The 19,730-nt window shown below is 45.0% G+C and overlaps 2 protein-coding genes across 3 annotated transcripts; both read left to right on the forward strand.

The window, feature by feature from the left end:
• Nucleotides 1-303: 303 nt before the first annotated feature.
• LOC137787009 (transmembrane protein 184B-like) lies at nucleotides 304-12,626 on the forward strand. 2 transcript variants are annotated; one of them, XM_068579191.1, is made up of 10 exons: nucleotides 304-380; nucleotides 2,968-3,201; nucleotides 5,617-5,782; nucleotides 7,620-7,710; nucleotides 7,848-7,923; nucleotides 8,235-8,326; nucleotides 8,701-8,870; nucleotides 9,143-9,337; nucleotides 9,672-9,698; nucleotides 10,259-12,626. In XM_068579191.1, exons 2-10 carry the CDS (start codon nucleotides 2,968-2,970, stop codon nucleotides 10,486-10,488), a joined length of 1,281 nt encoding a protein of 426 aa, XP_068435292.1. In that variant the 5' UTR covers nucleotides 304-380; the 3' UTR covers nucleotides 10,489-12,626. The 2 variants fall into 2 exon arrangements, with proteins under 2 accessions (XP_068435292.1, XP_068435293.1); XM_068579192.1 differs by lacking the exon at nucleotides 9,672-9,698.
• Nucleotides 12,627-12,843: 217 nt separating this feature from the next.
• Nucleotides 12,844-19,673, forward strand: LOC137786347 (probable ATP-dependent RNA helicase DDX17). Its single transcript, XM_068578171.1, has 13 exons — nucleotides 12,844-13,210; nucleotides 13,385-13,538; nucleotides 13,642-13,738; nucleotides 13,875-14,008; nucleotides 14,097-14,162; nucleotides 14,310-14,451; nucleotides 14,596-14,756; nucleotides 14,875-15,047; nucleotides 15,296-15,406; nucleotides 15,498-15,559; nucleotides 15,663-15,722; nucleotides 18,030-18,260; nucleotides 18,496-19,673. The coding sequence occupies exons 1-13, from the start codon at nucleotides 13,161-13,163 to the stop codon at nucleotides 18,990-18,992; spliced, it is 1,938 nt and encodes a 645-aa protein (XP_068434272.1). The 5' UTR covers nucleotides 12,844-13,160; the 3' UTR covers nucleotides 18,993-19,673.
• The last annotated feature ends 57 nt before the right edge of the window (nucleotides 19,674-19,730 follow it).

Raw genomic sequence — 19,730 nt, forward strand, 5'->3', positions numbered from 1 at the left:
GCTGTCTCCATCATCTTCGCAGAGGAACTGGCGCGATAAACCCAGCAGCTTCTCACAGACATGTCGGTGTAGTTGAGCCTGTCGCTCCTTTTAAAAGCGGAGTGTCTGGCTTTGTTTGGGCTTCACGGGGAATAGCAGGCTAGCTTTAGCGTTAGCTCGGCGCAGTTAACGCTCAGCTGCCGACTCTTGCCAGCTGGAGGAAAGAAGGAAGAAAGAAAAGAGGCAAGTTTCTGCAGCGATCAGATGAGCGGGTGGCTGTCGTCTGAACGTTAACGCGTGGCCAGTTCACTTGTGGTCCCCCCCCACCTAACAGGTTTGAGACGATGAGCTAAGCCGAAGCTTTGATTCAATCCAGCGCAGATCAAACGGCGGCGGATGAGGTGAGTGAAGCAGGAGGATGGAGCTCAACAACAGCTACCATTTTATTTACTTCAGCGGGGCTCCTTAACGCAAACTGTTTCACATATAATAATCAAAATCAGAACAGCTGAAGTAAATATGGTCCCTGCTACATTTCCCCCTATTTATTTATTTATTTATTTTTTAAATATGGTGTCACCCAGTGTTTCTATAATGTGTTTGCGTGTCTGAGGTTGAAAGCTGGGCACCCTGCTCCCTCGTTCTTTGTGGGATCCACAATAGCTACACTTAGAGCAATTAAAAAGAGATGTGGTCAGTGTGAAGTAGTGCTCTTCAGTGCCTCTTGGTTGCAAACGACCTCAATAGCCGGATGCTCCACAGTGCAGGCTGGCCTGAGGACGTGTGATGGCCTGTCACAGAGACTGCCGATTCCATTGAGGTCAAAGTACAATGCATGTTTTGATACCTACCCACGGGTGCAGTCAGCAGGATTGTGAGTTGCCTCTCTCTCTTGTCTGGCCCACTGGGAAGCACCTAGCTGTGTTGTTGTTGTTGTTGTCGATGTGCTGCTTGTATAGGCTCCAATGAGCACAGACCTGACCCCATATTCATTCTAGATGTATAGATAGTTTTAATATGACAACCTGTTTTGACCGGTTTGTATGGATCCAACCATGGCTGGTAAATACACAAGTACATGCATACATACCATGATGAATGATAAAACCTCCCCTCAATCTGTTTGGACACAGCTGTTAAATCTTTTGTTGATCACATTGAAATGCATTCCTATGGAATATCAAACAAGAGCTGTCTGCTTTACGACAAAGCTTTGTGCAAGACGTTTGAGTGCATTGGGATGAATTATACAACACATGATAAAGAATGATGCTCGCTACTCAATTACACCAATTTAAAACATAATAAATTGAGCGAGTGTGCGTGTGTGTGTCACGACGGCAGTGGTAAGCAGCATGAGTCATCCATAACCAACCTGAGTGCCAACCTATATTTAGCTGGAGCACAGGGTTTGAAAGTCATTGGGAAATTAAATTAGTTTACACTGAATTATCTGATTTTCGTCTTCCTGGAATCCACACCAAGACACCTGCGTAGCTGGAGAGATGGCGGTACTAAGAGGCCTGCAACGCTTGGATCTTGTGGGCCGTGGAGTGGCTTTCTGGATGCTTTTGATCCAGTTTGGCCTTGTTTTCGTTTGTCCAACTCTGTGCTGCAAATGTGTGTGATGGCTTCTTTTAATTTTCACTTCTTTTTTTTTTTTTTATTCGGAGATATGGGGATTTTTCAGTGGGAGTGAAATCCTCTCATTCTGCTGATGTGGCACAAATGCAGCATTAGCATTTGGGTTGATACAGGGCAAACCCAATAAAGACAATTCAGAGGGTTTTGGACTGTGTACTGCAGTTAGTTTCACCTTTTTGACAATGAATGTTGAAGAAAAAGTGAAGCACAAATATGCGTGAAGCCACTCAACACTGCCACTCAGTTCACAAACTGTGTGCATACAACTGTGGTAGTGGGTATGCATTAATGATGTAGGCCCGGCTGTCTTCGAAAGATAACCAAACTAAATGCATAGTATATTAAAACTGCATTTATTTAAAAAAGGCTTTAATTAACAAAACAATTTACCACCATTGGTTTTCTGATGCTTTGACCAAATGTATTAAAACATATCCTCATCAATTATTGCCATGATTAAATTGTTCAACCTTTCAAAACGGAGTGTCTCATAGATTACATTAGCGTGCATAAGAACATCCATGTTGAAAAGGCCAATGTCAGTCGGTGTAATTTTTTTGCTTCTTTAGATTTTGAAACAAGCCTTCTGTCTTACAACAACTTCAGGCAAACCTATTTCCATATATGGAGAAAGGGGGGCGTGGCAGTATGCTGATTGTTAATAGCGGGCATGATTCTGATTCACAAACAAACGCATGGCGGTAAGAGCAAAATTGGCTGGCCCACATTTTACATGAGGTACATCTAAACAACCGGTTTACATCTAACGGTTGTTTTACTCTGTTCCAGTTCTAGGTCATGAAATCCTATGTTGTTGCAGCATCCACCTAAGGCCACGTGCCTCAGTCCCCCGAGCCTGAACTTTGGTGCTGATTTGTGAAAAAGTGTCTAATTACTGAAGACAGAACTATTTCTGTTTTGAGCATCACTTCCAGCTACACTGTTCTTCTTCCTTCCTCAGCAAAGCACAGGGAAAAGGAAGGGGAGGAAAGTGGGTCAGCAGCTTTGAGTTGGTTGCTGTCACACTGATTTGCTATGTTTGAGTGATCCCCCCTCCTTTTTATGTGTTGATGTGTGTGGTTTTCACCCACCTATCTTATGCCCCCTCCCTTTTTCACTGCTCTGTTTTCTCATGTTTAACATCAGCGGATGTTGGCTTGAGATTTTGGCTGTTGAGGTCTGTTGACACGCATTTACATGTGAAAATGTACGTCAGGTTGTGCAGCTGCTTGTTTTTGGCCACAGGCGACTACTTATTCAACATGTCTGGGTAGAGCATGAAGAGCATATTTATATATATTTTTTGTGTGTGTGAAGTCTCATGAGCATCCTTTCTTCATGCAGATGGCTCAACTTTGGCGGCGAGACATCGCCCTGGCAGAGCGGCTGGGGAATGACTCTCCTGTTGGCTTCGCCCCGGGGCCCCCAGCCACGGTGGCCCCACAGCAATCCAACACCTCCTGGGTGCCGGAAGCCCCAGTGGTCATGCTAGAAGAGCCCATTTTCCTCATGACCGCAACGGCCCAAACTATATCTGGGTTTTTCGTCTGGACAGCGCTTCTGATCACATGCCACCAGGTGAGGAGCGGTCCGGGGAAATATTCACAAGTTTACATTTTCACAGGAGAGCCAGCAGTGCAGTGGGACACAGCTCATTTCTTATTGCACTACATCAGTCGGAACACAGCATTAGTAAAGCTCTATCTGCTTGGTGTGGTAGCTTCTGTTTTCATGTCTTTGACTTGGGATAAAACGAACCTCGCTCATGATCTTTCAAGTCCACCCACCGTCCTGCCTTTCTCTTCTTTTTTTTTTTTAAAACAGTAGACACATTCACACCCAGAAGCATTTTTCCACGAGCATATTTCTCACCCAAGGCCCAGACGCACGCTCACACACTAAAGACATGCAGTTAAAAAAAGTTCCACATGTGGAGAAAGCTTCTTCCAAATGCGGACATATCTTCCCAGTAGCTGGTCCAGACTACTTATTGAACAACAGAGTTTGCATTGCATGTCTTTATTTGGTAGCCAACAGTAGAGAAATGACAGATGAGGACCGACGTGCAACAAATGCCCACGGGTCGGTGGAGAACCAGAGATGTCGCAATTCAACCCCAACCCCAAGGCCGCCATGGAGCCCAGTTTGGCCGACTGAAACACAACTAACATGTGCCAGATACTGTCGGGTAGCGCGGCCATCGGAGAGGATCGCAAGACCTAAGTGTGCCCTGTTTTGCCTGAAGCCTCTGTATGAATCTACAGTAGGTTTAGAAATTATCCCCTCAGGGTGGATGATGAGATGCAAAAGGTGCAAAAATAATGAAGTTGTATAGTGAAAAGATTTAGTTCCCTGTGTTTTGACAGAAGCAGAGTGTTGAAAACCTCTGGGCCGGCGGGTGTTTGTTTAGTGATAGTGGGGCAGTACAGTGCTTGAGTGCTGTTGTTTGTGCCCCTCTGTGTCACATGGAAGTTTATGACTAAGCATCCCTTTTTTACATAAGTGAGATCAACTGTACCTCGAGGCATACAGGGTAGTGATTCGCCCTCTATTGTTCTCACATACGGGCTTAAAGAAGAGCCATGTCGCTCTGGCAACAAGTGCTACGACCTGGACTTTGACATGAAAGAGCAGAAGGTGTTTGTCTGTCTGTGTGTGCGTGCGTGTGTGTGTGTGTGTGTGTGTGTGTGTGTGTGTGTTTGTGCACGCGCGGAGAGGGTCACCTAGCAACAAGCCCTGCGAGCGGACCACACCGTCTCGCTTGGTGTATTGTCGCCCACTGTTTGTTAATGCGACCGCAGGTGTGTGTCTGTTTACAGACCGGGAAAGGTGATCGGTGCAACATTGTGTAAGGGAACCGGATGAAGCAGACACGGGGGCCCGCCCTGTTCTTCCTGCCGGCTGCTGCTCTCAATAGGAGTGATGAAAGCCCGGTGTCAGTTACCCCAGACGGCCCCTCGTGTCAGAGCCCGCCCAGCGGACTCGCAGCACTCCAATGTCCAACTTAAGCAAATGCACACTGGCTGTACTCTGACCTGCTCCGACAAATAGGGCCTGGCATGCAGGTTTCATGAGGTGGCAATTAGTTCCCGATTTAAACCCATTTATCCAGCGCGTTAGGATTTTGTCCGTCCTTTTCAATTAAACATCTGACTTAAAAGCCACCGGCCCCAGGAAAAAAACTGTAAGAGGAAAAGATAGATGAATAAATGATGTACTTTTACTCCTAAAAATCAGCCTTACTCATCTCCACTCCCACCTTCACTCACACATTACACATGCAGCCACAACCTCCCAGCAAGCAAAAACACAAAACCACCCTGTTTACTTTTACATACAAACCAATTCACAGACCCACTTCCCCTCACATGGTTCCACCCAGTGGGCCATACAGGACACGTTTCAGGCTCTTTATGAACGAGTACACGGGTCCCGGGATATCCAGACCCACAGAAATGACCTCCCCCAACTTTCCACAGAGCACATTCAAGACATCAAGCACAGGTGCAGCGCGGTTACGTCTAACAAACTCATGCATGACTTGAAAAGGGTAATCCCTTACTGGAGGCAACCTTTGTCAAGAAAGTGTTGGTTGCCATGTACAACCCTCCACTGTGAGTGTCCTGGACCTCTTTCAGAGGGATACCTGGGCCTCACCAGGCTCTGATGTTGTAGACTAGAAAAGTTGATACCTGCTGGTTTTTGTATGGCTTATCCCAAAGAATCATCCACACACACGGACATCCAGTGTTATCATCACCACCTGGGATGGGGTGTCAGGTCCTATGACATCAGATCTTCACAGTTTCTGGCTCTGGGACTTGTTTGTGCACTACATTTGAGACAGAATCTCAAAATATTATTGAATAGATATTTTCTATAGGTAAAACATATATATATGTATGTATGTATGTGTATATATATATATATGTATGTATATATGTATACTGCATAAATAAAGGATGTTCTTCTTTCGTGCCCTCTTCTTTCTAGATCTACATGCACCTGCGTTACTACAGCTCTCCAAATGAGCAGAGGCACATCGTTCGGATCCTCTTCATAGTCCCCATCTATGCCTTTGACTCCTGGCTCAGCCTCCTCTTCTTCACCAATGAGGAGTTTTACGTGTACTTTGACACAGTCCGAGACTGCTACGAAGGTGAGTGGAGGCAGTGCGCCGCCACACTTCTGCTGGACTTTGGGCTGCCGAGTGTGTCGCGTTCCAACGTGTCTTTTGACTCCCGGCAGAAATACGGCTGTGAGAATAAACGTGATGCGATACCCCAGTGACAGATGGCCTTTGTAGGGTCTTCATTTGCAAAGGTTGCCATCTTTGTCCTCGTGTCTCTTGTGGTCTCTTGGGAATGCAAGGGAGGGGGAAACCTGTTTCCTAGCAACTGCAGGAAAACGAGCAAATCCTTGAGAAGACTTTGAAACGGCATCTCAGTCGTGAGCAGACAAGCTTTCTCTCGGTCCCTCGCCATGTTTAGATGAGAACAATAAAGCATATATATATATATATATATATATATATATATATATATATATATATATATATATATATATATCTCATACTGTGGTTATGTTTGAGGCAATTTGCTTTGAGTGTCCCATCGCCATATGTGCTCTATGAGGATAATTGCCTGAGCACGCTTGTGGTGCTGAAACGAGTCGTTGATCCGCAGGAAGCTGGTTCAAGCCTCTCATTGTGAGGATTCGCTTGAATTGTTGGTTATTTTTCCTTTCATCGTATACTAAACAATAAAACTAATTGAAATCAAAAACAATGACAATAAGTATAGTGTCGCCCTCCCAACATAGTCCATAAACACCGTAACATGCACTTTAAATTGAGGTTGAATAGCGACACCTTTGCACAAATGCTAAGCACATTTATTGCTGATCAAAAGTTGCCCATCTGGGGCCACCATGAGTCTCTCACCTAAAAGATGTGCTCAGTACTACACCTCTCCTTATTTCTCTTTGGGATTGCGTCACAATCCAGTACATATTACAGAACATTACAGAGGTTATTGGATATGTAAATCACAGACATCTCACTCTATACAGGCACAGTTTTGACACGGACAGCTTCATCTTCACAATTGCACATCTAGATTAAGATTAACGCGTTGTAGCTCTCATGAGTAACACTCTCGGACATTTAGGCTCTCACTGTGCGTCGAATAAAGCGCCTTTTAAAGCCAGAAGCGGGGAAAATACGCTTTTAGAGTGCAATAAGACCGCAACATTAACAAAGCCACCACTGTGCTGACTTGGTGCTGGACGGGGTTGTCGGTGTGCTACCGTCACAGGCTCACTTTTAAGCTGAGCCGCTTTAAACGGGAGCGAGAGCGGAGCCAGTGGGGAGCCAGTATCTGTGGGTTACCCTTAAATTAGCCTAAGAACACCTGCGGCAGCGGATGAAAAAAACACACGCACTTTGCCCTCTCAGGGATTCAATTACTGAGATCAGCATGCGGTCCAGTCAGGTTTTATGTGACTGTGCTCTTTAGGGACTACTAAATGTATAGGACGGTAAGGAGGTGCAGGTAACCAGTGTAGCTGTCTGCGTTGATCAGGTTGGTTACATTTCAGATCCGACCACACAAAGAGATTACAGACCCACCTGGTGCAGACTAACCTTTTTGGCTCGCTCAGCAGTTGTGGAACAAAATCTGCAAAACATAACTGTTTTACGCCAGTCACACGGATCGCTGACTACCCGGTTTTGGAGAAATGTCCTGCGTTTCCAAACCCACATCAGCAACGTTGATCTAGTGTTTTTGTAAAACCTTAGTATAGATGCATTCAGGTTCGGGCTCTCTGCTCAGGGACTGCTTAACCAGCCTGAGGCCAAAATAATTTTCAGGCCTGCTCCTGATTGGTTCATCCCAACAAATGGGCTTTTTTGTAATGGCTGTGAATCTTGGGAGTGATTTCTCAGACACGAATGATCACCCTCATTTTTTCCCCTAATGTGTGACACTCTTCAGCCTTTGTCATCTACAACTTCCTGAGTCTGTGTTACGAGTATCTGGGAGGAGAGAGCGCCATCATGGCAGAGATCCGAGGGAAACCGATCGAGTGAGTCTTCTTTGCTCTCATCTTCCCTTTTCTGATGCCATTCTCTTTCCTTCTAATTCGTCTCTTTGTTGATAGTTATTTTGTGTAAATATAGCCTGTCGACGTCTACGGCAATTTGAAACTGCCCTTCCCTTTAGGTCAAGCTGTGTGTATGGGACCTGCTGTCTGTGGGGCAGGACGTACTCCATCGGTTTCCTCAGGTTCTGCAAACAGGTACCGATCAATCTCATGGCTCATATAATGTACATCGCTTAAAATTACTCAAAGGGTGTTAGAACTAGGTATTAGTTTACAGATTTATCTATAAATTTAGTATATTTTGATCCATATTTATGAGAGCTGGTTTGAAAAAGCCAACAAAGTAACTGTCATATCCAGTTAAGATACTCAAACATAAGATGCAAAGTGTATGTTATTAGATCAGCTGTATTGTTAACATGTTAATGTTAACATTATACATGTTTCCTTCATGTCTCATTGAGTTTCGCTGCTTTCCACTGACTCCGTTTTTCCTCACTCTTCAGGCTACGCTCCAGTTCTGCGTGGTGAAGCCCCTGATGGCAGTGATCACTGTCATTCTTCAGGCCTTCGGGAAATATAAAGATGGAGACTTCAAGTATGTTTCCACAGTCGCAGCACAGGCATCTTCCTGAGCATCCATCAGTTGTGTTCTTCAGGGGAAAAATACGTCTGGGTAGACCACAATGGCTCATAACAGTAATGAGTAAATCCCTCATGATGACCTATAATTTAGTTTTTTTTAAACATCAGGAGTGCTGCTCTCCAGTCCAAACCTCCATCTTCTAATAAACTTTTAAAGCTTTTTGTAAAAATCCTCATCCTTCACCAGAACTAAAGGGTTTGAACTATTTTCCCAAATGAAAAACACAAACTAGGTTCAAGTTGATTGTAAATTGGGTTTTACGTCTTCTTCGTTTCTCCAGCTCTCTCAAGCCCGTTCTCCCCCTGTGCCTCTCCCTTCCTCTCCAGCGTGGCGAGTGGCTACCTGTACGTGACCATCATCTACAACGTCTCCGTCAGCCTGTCGCTCTACGCGCTCTTCCTCTTCTACTTCGCCACGCGGGAACTGCTTGTCCCGTACAACCCCATGCTCAAGTTCTTCATGGTCAAGTCCGTCATCTTTCTCTCCTTCTGGCAAGGTAAGAAGTCCGACTTTCAAAATAGTGTGAATTTCCACGAGTTTGGCAGAAAAAAAGTGAAAAAATGCACTTGTAACATCTTTGTTTTCATTTGTGAGGTTTTTGCAGCTCTGTGATGCTGCATCGCACTGTCAGCAATAAAATCCCTTCACTCCATCATGTCCACCTTCCCCTGTTTGTTCAATCTGTGTGTCTCCGACAACGTTTTCTTGTTTACGATTTCCTGTCGGTTTTCATTCTCGCTGCCGCCGCCTCTCTTTTGTACGATTCAGGCATGCTGCTGGCCATCCTGGAGAAGTGCGGCGCCATCCCTAAGATCAGCTCGGCGGACTTCTCTGTGGGCGAGGGAACGGTTGCTGCCGGTTACCAGAACTTCATCATCTGCATCGAGATGTTCTTTGCTGCCGTTGCTCTGCGCCACGCCTTCACCTACAAGGTCTACATGGATAAAAGACTGGACTCGTACGGTGAGGGCCCGATTCAGGGCGATGGGGGCATTTTGATGGGCGCGAAGTGATCGGAACATTAACGCAGAATATGTCTGTACGTTACAGTGTGTTTAATGATCTCTCTGCTCTGAATGCGAACAGTCCTGGATATGAACCTGACTTCTGCAGTCTGACGTGACCTCACTCTCTGAGTCCCAACCTGTTTCCCCTTGATTCCTGTCTTTGACGCTCTCTATATACTATATGTCGAGTCTTTCTCTTCTGCCTTTCCTTCATTTTCATCTTGACTTTTGTTCCTTGTCTCTTTGTCTCCTTTTCTTTCCCTCTCTCCTTCACTGTGCTGCGCTCAAAGGCTCCTTTCCTATCTATGGACAGTACGGTAGGTCTGATGCTAGCCGTGATTGTCTGTATCTAAAACAGATCTGTATGTTTGCCCCCAGAAGTGCTTTTTATTTTGCTTGTTGGTGTTTTTATGTGGTCTAATGTCCATTACTTTGACATTGTTTTCAGTTCAGCATGAGTTCAGTTCACTCATTTATAACCCGTGGGTCTACAGCTGTCTTGTTTTGTTTCTTTATGTTCATTTTGCTGCCAGTCCTTGAGCATTTTGCTTGGCACTATTTAGCTTGTGTGTGTTCCTACGAGCACAGTGACCCTCCAGGTCTCTCTCGCTCTCCCAGCAGTGACACAATAAGACCTGAAGCAATGTAAATGAGTATAACATGGTGTTAAATCATCACCTCCCTAGTCTTATAAAATATGCATTCATATTGACCTCCAGTAATCTCATACTACCCACTGTCAAAGATCTATTTTGAAAATTCCCTTGACAGTTTGACAGCCTCAGGATTTTCTCACTCATCGTCTGTCACTTTCATGCCTCCCCCCAGTCCACTTCTGTCTCTTTATTGATATCCTAACCTCTTCTCCCCCCTCCAGGCCGCTGTGCCCCAATGAAGAGCATCTCCAGCAGCCTGAAGGAGACCATGAATCCAGGGGACATGGTCCAGGATGCCATCCACAACTTCTCCCCGGCTTATCAGCAGTACACCCAGCAGTCCACGCTGGAGCGAAGTGGAGGGCCACCTCTGTCTCGCAGCCACAGTAACCTCAGCGCCCGCGGGGACAACGAAAAGACCTTGCTGCTCAGCTCTGACGACGAGTTCTGAAACACAAAGCCACACTCTACTCCCGTCTGCCATGTTGGATTTTTATCACCAGTGTGAGACAAATCAGATCTTTTTGTTGGTACCTTAACATAATATTTTTTTCTTTTCTTTTTACATTACAACAATGAAAAGATCAGATTTATTTCAGACTTATAAAGATATAGGTACCAGACTGCTGAAAGGGATTGAGAGTTTTACAAAGGAAAGAGAGGAAATGAAAGAGGGTGGATAAGTTATAAATATAGTAAGGAGGGAGAAGAGAAGTTGAGATGTTCAGACAGACATTAGATTTATTAAGTCATTATTAACTGGTCAGTTGTCAATTTGTGTTGATGTCATAGAAGCCATTACTGAATATGGTACAAATAACCGTGCCTGCATATAGTGTCCTTATGCTGCACTTAAAACACAACAGCAAACAATAAGATATGGCAGATATATGGCCATAGGTGTGCCAGAGAAAATATGTGCCATCTACATCTGAAACACATGGCCTCCTTCATCTGTCAGTTTACGTATCGATTCTCAATACAAACTCCTCCTCACCCCTCTGCCAATTCTGCCTCTTACCGAATCATTGCCAAATAGGAGTACCATGTGCTCCAGTCCACGAGACCCACTGTCTTAAGATTTAGAATTGATTTATAGTCGAGCAAAACTAAGGAACATTTGAATTGCCAGGCTTGATTTTAATATATAAGAATTGATTCACATTCTTTTTTTTTAATTTAAATGTTGTTTGACATTGAAGGTGTAACTCATTCAAAGAGGTTGTTGGAAGATTGTTATTCCAGAAAATGTTTTGAATATTCTGTGTTTGTTTTCATTTCTGTATGGTTTCATATGAACCAGTGACTCTAAAGTGTAATTGCATGACTCCGGCTTTTGGCTTCTCGTGCAATGTTATTGTTTGTGGAGCACTGAGAGGGAACAGCTGTAGACGGGATATTAGTGCGCACAGGGAGACCGACGGAAGGACAACGCCCACACAGATTACAGATTACCGAAGAAGCAACGCTTCCCTGCAGAGCTGACCCAGCTGTGATGTGCTGCGGATTGTAATCCCATAATTAAGGGCAGTACAGATCAGGCTGCCTCTGCTGGTATTGTTTATAAGGGCATCACTGCTATGGTCGTAGTAAGTTAGTCAAGGCCAGTTGAAGAGTTTCAGTGCAAACAAGGCTTTATATGAGACTGGACTTATCTGGAAAGGAACATATGGACCTTTAAATAATGTATGGAAGCTACACATAGATTTTTTTAAGGGATAGCAGTGGGGAAAAATAAATCCTCAAGTGAGTCAGAACCTTAAGGGCTGCCTGTCATCCTCTGTTTCCCCATTGGGAGAGTCCATTGTTCATCAACTGATGTTGACTATGCGTTTTAGCGAAGGGCCAGTATAGAAGCTGCTTGTGGTCGTAATCGTAAATATTTGATGGCAGAACACGTCAATATACATGCTGACTAGATCCTTTTGACAGGTGACATTAGGCCCAATGCTGACGCAAAATGTGTGGTCATTGTTTTTCTCTCGTTATGTTAAGTGCAGAGTCTAAACTGATGTTATGGATTGGCTCGCGTCTATTGACTGAAATTGAATCAACAGTGAATTTCTCGTTTGTGGTGAATGTAGTACACGTGAAAAATTAACTGCCAAATTGATGTGTGTCCTCAAAAGAGCACAATCATCTTCTAAATGGTAAAATTGTGTTCAGCTAGCATTATAATGAAAGCGTTATCCCCAGCTACATTCACTGCTTTTTGCTCTGCTCCAAGTTACCAGCGTATCAAACTCAAGCATCTTTATTCAAAACACTATCAAATAACAATGTTTGATACTATGTGATTCAAAAGCTGGATGTTAATCACAAAGGTTGAATACAAAACTAGGAAATATTATAACAGAAAGGAGTTGTAAATAGAGTTAAACTCTGAGGAAGCAATGCAAAATATTCATGACGGTGACTGTAATGTCATTGCTTGGAATAGTCCTTGAGTTTGATATTTTAATTTTCACATATTCTCTTGTTTTATTTCTGTTGTACACTTTTTTAATTTGTATATTGGCAATATTATCTCTTGTTTTGATGCTATAATGGTTTCTGTTGATGTTGAAATAAAATACAAAATGCAAACGAGACATTTCTGGTTCAGGTTTTTGATCAAGTTGGCTGGCAGACAACATCATCGTAGTAGATTAAAAATGTAAAAAATATTGTGTTACATTATACAATAATTTAACTTTTCTGCTCTGGCAGACCAAAAGAAAAAGGACCGCTGCGTCTATTGTCCAATCATATGTGGGGGCGGGACTTCCTCAGCAGTCAGCCAATCACAGCAGCTTCCGCTCCCCAGGTCCGTGTGCGTGACGCTAACAACAACACAGCAGTACAGATTTTGCTTCTCTGGTATTGTGCCACTATAACTGAGTATTATTTGACTTATTTGACTATTCAACAAGTATCTAAGAAAGGGGCCATTCCTCCGCCCACGCAGCGGTCCACGTTGACGTCATTTGGCTGAAATTACGGCGGTGGTTGTTCAGGCCTGTAACGGTAACGGGTGTAGACAAGCGAAAGCCAGGCAACTCATTTGAGAAAAGGGTCCACTGAGCTGAAGGCGCCGTTAACTATTCACTTCACCTCTCAAACAAGAGCGCGTGTGTCCTTAAAATGAGAGGTTCGTACGGAGACAGAGATCGAGATCGAGGTCGTGACAGAGGGTAAGCCGCTAACGTCGACTGAGTCAAGTAACGTCAGAGCTCGCGCACACCTTTAGCTGCCATTATGACGAGGCTGCCGAGCGTGTGTTTGGGTTAACAGGGTTCACATTCTAGTCCAGGAAAGTGTCGCGAAGCCGGCTTCACAAAGTGTGTGTCTCGTCATGTTTGCAGCAGCCCTCGCTTTGGGTCCAGCAGAGGCGGCCCGCCGGGTAAAAAGTTTGGCAACCCCGGGGACCGTTTACGGAAGAAGAGATGGGACTTGGCCGAGCTTCCTAAATTTGAGAAAGACTTTTACGTTGAACATTCGGACCTGCAGCGGATGAGCCAGGTACCCCTGAAATGTCGAGGCCTCCAGAGTAACGGTGTTATTAACAATGCTGTACACTGGTGTTTAGTGTGTTGGGTTTATTCTCTCACTCTTGTGCTTTCAGCATGATGTTGATGAGTATTGCAGGAATAAAGAAATCACTGTTCGAGGTTCAGGCTGTCCAAAGCCTGTCACCAGCTTCCACCAGGCACAGTTTCCCCGTAAGCACACGCACACATGGTTATTATCTACACTTGCACCATTGTGAAACTGCACAGTCATGACAAAAATACTAACTAAACTAAATCGGTTGTCACAGAAATAACCAGAATATTTTGGTGCTGCGTCTCTATCTAGAACATGTGTTGGATGTCCTGATGCAGCATAATTTCAAGGAGCCCACAGCCATTCAGGCACAAGGTTTCCCTCTGGCCCTCAGTGGGAGAGACATGGTGGGCATTGCTCAGACTGGCTCCGGGAAGACCTTATCGGTGAGACGCATGTCTTCCTCTAACTGGACTTGTGTAACGTGCAGAAGCACAATCCACTGACTGTTCCCCACTTTGTTTCTCTCTTTAGTACCTCCTGCCTGCCATCGTGCACATCAATCATCAGCCCTACCTGGAACGTGGAGATGGACCCATTGTACGTGCAGAAGAAAGAAATGCATCCATCACATAGTTGTCCACATCAGAGCTTACAAGAATGATATTTATGCCGTCCCGGCACAACATCAAAGTGTCTAATGCACTAAACGGTGTATTGTTATGGCAATATGTGTTTGCTCTGCAGTGCTTGGTCCTGGCCCCCACACGAGAACTGGCTCAGCAGGTCCAGCAGGTGGCAGGCGACTACGGAAAGTCATCCCGCATTAAAAGCACCTGTGTGTACGGAGGTGCTCCCAAGGGACCTCAAATCAGAGACTTAGAGAGAGGTAGGCCGTATTAACTATTTGGATTAACATAGATGTGCGTCACATTACAAACTATTTTTTATTGTTCGAGTCAGCTGAAACAACTGATTCCCATTGAAATCCATGTTTGATTAGTCTGTAATATACTAAATGTGTCTCCTTCAGGTGTTGAGATCTGCATTGCCACACCAGGTCGTTTGATTGACTTCCTTGAGGCTGGAAAGACTAACCTGAGACGCTGCACATACTTGGTTCTGGATGAAGCTGACCGCATGCTGGATATGGGCTTTGAACCACAGATTCGCAAGATTGTGGACCAGATCAGGGTGAATTAACTGCACAGAAATGCTGGCTTTGACAGCTCATGTGTTATGTTTTGATGAAGCAGTCATTTTAGGATCTGCCATGACTCGTCTCTGTTGATTTGGTTTGCTCCGTGGCCAGCCCGACAGGCAGACCCTGATGTGGAGTGCTACGTGGCCCAAAGAGGTCCGTCAGCTGGCAGAGGATTTCCTGAAAGACTATGTCCAAATCAATGTCGGAGCTCTGGAACTGAGCGCCAACCACAACATCCTTCAGATAGTTGATGTCTGTATCGAGGGTGAAAAGGAACACAAGTAAGAGGCCGGCCACATCGCAAATCTGTCTTTTCCTGCTTTTTTGTTTTCTAGTGTTTTAGGGTCCTTTTCCTTAGTAATAGTGCTTTATTCGTCTTGCTTCTTACTCTTTGCCAGTTTACTGCATCTCTTTCCTGTCACGTTTCAATCCTTACATTAATGATCGTGGCCTCGATTGTTTTGAGATGGTGATTAAGATATGTCCTTATATCTTTGGAAATGTATCTATTTTTGCTTTCTTTCCTTAGGTTGATCCAGCTAATGGAGGAGATCATGGCTGAGAAAGAAAACAAGACCATCATCTTCGCGGAGACCAAGAAGCGTTGCGACGATCTCACACGCAGGATGAGGCGTGATGGGTGAGTGATTGTGTGTGTGTGTGTGTGTGTGTGTGTGTGTGTGTGTGTGTACCTGGTCATTCACGTTACAGCTTGCTTGTCTCTCTTCCAGGTGGCCAGCAATGTGTATTCATGGCGACAAGAGCCAGCCAGAGAGAGACTGGGTGCTATCGGGTACATCAAACACCCTGACATTTTAACCACAGTGACTTGATATGGGCATTGTTTCCTTTTCTTCTCTGACGTTCAGCTCCTGATCATCTGTTCTGCGTTGCAGAGTTCCGTAGCGGCAAAGCTCCCATCCTCATTGCTACTGACGTGGCCTCTCGTGGTTTGGGTACGTCATGTGGGCTCAAGCGCAATTACACCAATGTTACACATGCACAATATGAAACCTTTTAATTAGCAGTATAATAATACCAACGGTTATGATATGACGATCAGACTCTTTGATGCATGTTTATATTCACTGTGGATTTATGATCAAAAAGACCATTACAAACGCATACAGATTTACTTTTCTCCAAAGAACCTATGATGCATTTCAGATAAAAATGTGTATCTAAGAAGTGTGTCATATTTGAAGCAGGGTCGAAGCCACTTGCTCTATTGAAAAACATAGAAAAAAACATGGGAATGATGTTGAATGGTGTGAAGACGTAAGGGGTGAGTGCCAGTGAAGCAGCCCCTTACAGGACGGCTATCAACCTCTAACCTAATTCTATGTTCATTTGTTTTCTTTTAATTTTTTTTCGTTTTTTGTTTTTGTTTCCAAGTCTCTTCTCCGGCAACTAGAAGCACACAGGCCCTCGGGAGCCTGCAGCCGGACCTAGGCATGACAAATCGAAAGCTGACTCGGGGAGAGAGACGGCCTGATTAATCAGTCCCAGACACAGCCGTCTCCGCTGAAAACCCAGAACAGAGCCCACAAACAAAACTCTCCCCCCTTCCAGGACACGGCTGCCTGGCGACAGAGAGAGGGGGGGGGACGAGGGCGTGGGGTGCTGCTGGGCTCCCAAATTTGATCTGAGAGTCGGGGGCGGCTGTCAGGTGAGAGGGCGGAGAGGGGCGTATGGAGGAGGGTGGACCCCTCAGCCATGCCATCATCACAGTGACGCACCACACCATTTGATGATTTAAATTAACTCAAAGACTCGGACTTGGAGACTTTTTTTTTTTTTTTTAACAAAGTTTTCAATCATTATGTATTTACTCTAATGGGATATGGATTGAGAAGACTTTTCTTGACAGTCGTTGAGGAGATGCTTTTCCATTCCCAAGAACAAACTTTGTAGAGCAAAGTTTTTCCCCTAAATTGGTCCAATCCAGTTTGGTAGGCCGTACTTAAGTTTTGTGAAGCCGAGACACAGTGGTGCGTTACGAGAAGACAACTGCCAGGAAGTGAGGGTGGAAAGCTGCCAAAGCCGGGCATGGACGGCTATGCTGGAGGCTCCCCTCTGAACTGCCCCCTGATGCCAGCCCCTGACACCCCCCACCACTGGCTGTGCCGGCCGGCCTCTCCCTCTGCGGACGTCATGTCTGGTCCTGGCTGCCAGGAGTCCTGGCCTAGAGGAGCCACCGCTCTATAATCGAGTTCCCCGCCTTTCACCCCTCTGCCTCCCTGTCCCTTTTACCTTTCAGTCTCTCTCTCTGTCTTTTTTTCAGTCTCTCTCTCTCTCTCTTTCTCTCTCTCTCTCTCTCTCTCTCTCTCTCTCTCTCTCTCTCTCTCTCTCTCTCTCTCTCTCTCTCTCTCTCTCTCTCTCTCTCTTTCTTTCTTTCTTTCTTTCTCCTGGTGTCGTTTCTTAGCTTGGTTATCACTTCTCTCCCTCTTTTGCTGATTTCTTAAATGTTTCCGTCTATCTCTCGTTCATCTCTTTAACTCTTTTTACCACCTAACTTCCTGTCCTGGTCTTGTACTATCTTCCTGTTTCCTTTAAAACCATTACTGACCCCTGTACCTTTGCCCCCTCCATTCCCAAATTGACTGTTTGTCCTGCTTTCAACCCCTCTTCGTCTTTTAAGACTTCGTATACCAGTACAGTATATTAATAACTTACCAGCTCTTGATGACTGGCTAAATCTCTCCGTAAGGACGAGTACAAATTGTATTTTTCCAAAAAGAAATTAACTTTCTCCTTTTGGTTCTCGTACTTAAAGCATTGATTCGAAATCCCTTTATACGACTGAATCTGTTCGTTACACAAGGATCGCTTGGAGCGTCACTTGCCTCTTTTTGCAATTACACCTAATATCGTTGAAATTCTCTTCAGTAAACCACAAACATTTTCATCAATTAATTTAGTTGACGTGTACCTTCAACCACACAAGGCTTATTTGCATGTGTGCAAGTGCACTAGTTTATTGCTATGCTAGATAAGTGAGCCCTGTTAGCGTGGTAAGTAAATGCATTTTCTAATTGTGTATCGTACACGTAGTTGACGAACAGGTAAGTGGGTGTAAGCTTTCAGAGGATGATGGGTATCGATGGGTCTTGCCGGTATTGTCTGTCTGAATGTTCCCTTTTGTCCAAGCACAAAACTTAAAATTCACGCCTGGAGTACATTTCTCAATCAGTGTTAGCTTTGTCCTGACTTTGTGTTTGTCTCTTTTCCCTTCACAACAACTACCGACCCAAAATGTCAAGATGTGGAGGATGTCAAATTTGTCATCAATTATGACTATCCCAACTCATCGGAGGACTACATCCATCGCATTGGCCGCACGGCCCGCAGCACCAACAAAGGCACCGCCTACACCTTCTTCACCCCGGGGAACCTCCGCCAGGCTCGCGAGCTGATCCGGGTGCTGGAGGAGGCCCGCCAGGCCATCAATCCAAAACTGCTGCAGCTGGTTGATACTGGACGTGGAGGAGGAGGTGAGGGACACTTCCTGCTGGATTAGATTACTGTATACTTTATATGGTGGCTAAATAATTTAGCCCCTGAGATCTCTCTCCGTCATAGTCTGTCCCAATGTCTTTAAGTATGAGGGGCTTGCGGAAGACGTGATGAAACCAAATGACACTGGTGTGATGGGCCAACGGAGCAGTGTGACGTGTTTTGTTTCCCCTCGCTTCCTTTGTCATTTTTTATTTAATTTATTGTCCCCAGGTGGCCGTTCTCGTTTTCGCAATGGCTCCACTTCCAACAATCCCAACCTGATGTACCAGGACGAGTGTGACAAGCGGATGCGTTCTGTGGGTGGGAGCGGCAGCAGCGCCAAGGACAGCCGCGGCAGCAGCTACAGCCGCGACAGTCGAGATGGCTGCAGAGGAAGCAGCCGGGACGGGGAACGCTCTTCCTCTTCATCTTCCTCCTCTTACAGAGATCGCAGCAGCAGGGATGGAGGGCGCAGCTATGGCTCCGGCTCCACCGACCTGAACCAAAATAATAGCGGCAGCAGCAGCAGTAGTCAGTACAGCAGCTCCAAGAGCAGCTCTGGGTCGGGGGGCACTGGAGTGGAGCAGACCCCGCCCTCTTCTTCAGCTTGCCCCCAGCCACTAATGGCCAAGCAGTTCAATCCTCCCCTGCCCATGATGGGCCTGATGGGCCACTCACCGTTCCAGTTTGCTCCTCCACTGCCACCCCCTCCATCAGCCAGAAAGTAATGTAATCTGTGAGTCGGTCGCACACACACACACATACTACCACTGGCATCAATAATGTTTGATTTTGCAGGGGTTAAACCCTTGGCACTGAAACATCAACATTAGTTACAAGCTTCTTTGGGTTGCGACGCATCAGTGCACTGCGCTGTTTTAAAATTCTTTGACAAGACAAATCTAGACTGATACCATGTTTGTTTAAGTGTCCATGGTTCAAGTCAAATTGAATGATTTAGTTTGACAGAGGCTAGTCTGTGTCAGTTGACAAAGTTTGTTATGATGGTCTTGACAGTCTTTATACAAACTTGCTGTATTTCTACTGTGTGCTGATACTTGATTTTCCCCTTTCTTATGCATATAAGGTAGGTGTTGAAGTAAATGCTAGTATAACGGCTCGTTTGTTTTGGTTAATTATCTTTATTTGGGGATTTTAAGTTAGCAAGCCACACTAGTTTGAATAGATTTAACAATTATGAGATCCTGGTAACTGATTTCATGATTATTTTTATATTAATTTTGACCTTAGAGGCTGAGGGATGCATAGAAATTAGTTTTTAGTTCTCATTTCCAAGTTTGTTTACTTACACTGACTCAACCATAGAGTCCCTTTTTAGTTATCAATGTGGGTCTTTGAGGGTTTCCTAGCAAATACTAACCACTTTTACGATTCAATAAAGCGCTTGAATGAATCAAAGTGTGGTCTTTAAATCAATGACCCTAAAAGGCTGACGGTAGCTATGG

This window comes from Clinocottus analis, unplaced genomic scaffold (assembly GCF_023055335.1).
Source record: "Clinocottus analis isolate CAN_PGR_092001 unplaced genomic scaffold, fCliAna1.0.p SCAF_16, whole genome shotgun sequence".
Lineage (NCBI taxonomy): Eukaryota > Metazoa > Chordata > Actinopteri > Perciformes > Cottidae > Clinocottus > Clinocottus analis.

Excerpts from the sequence above, each read along its gene's own strand:
- LOC137787009 (XM_068579191.1), top strand. The coding sequence starts at position 2,968 with ATGGCTCAACTTTGGCGGCGAGACATCGCCCTGGCAGAGCGGCTGGGG. Across the intron at positions 7,711-7,847 it reads ATCCGAGGGAAACCGATCGA|GTCAAGCTGTGTGTATGGGA; the intron begins GTGAGTCTTCTT and ends CCTTCCCTTTAG. Across the intron at positions 7,924-8,234 it reads TCCTCAGGTTCTGCAAACAG|GCTACGCTCCAGTTCTGCGT; the intron begins GTACCGATCAAT and ends CTCACTCTTCAG.
- LOC137786347 (XM_068578171.1), top strand. The coding sequence starts at position 13,161 with ATGAGAGGTTCGTACGGAGACAGAGATCGAGATCGAGGTCGTGACAGA. Across the intron at positions 13,539-13,641 it reads ACCTGCAGCGGATGAGCCAG|CATGATGTTGATGAGTATTG; the intron begins GTACCCCTGAAA and ends TTGTGCTTTCAG. Across the intron at positions 14,452-14,595 it reads AATCAGAGACTTAGAGAGAG|GTGTTGAGATCTGCATTGCC; the intron begins GTAGGCCGTATT and ends TGTCTCCTTCAG.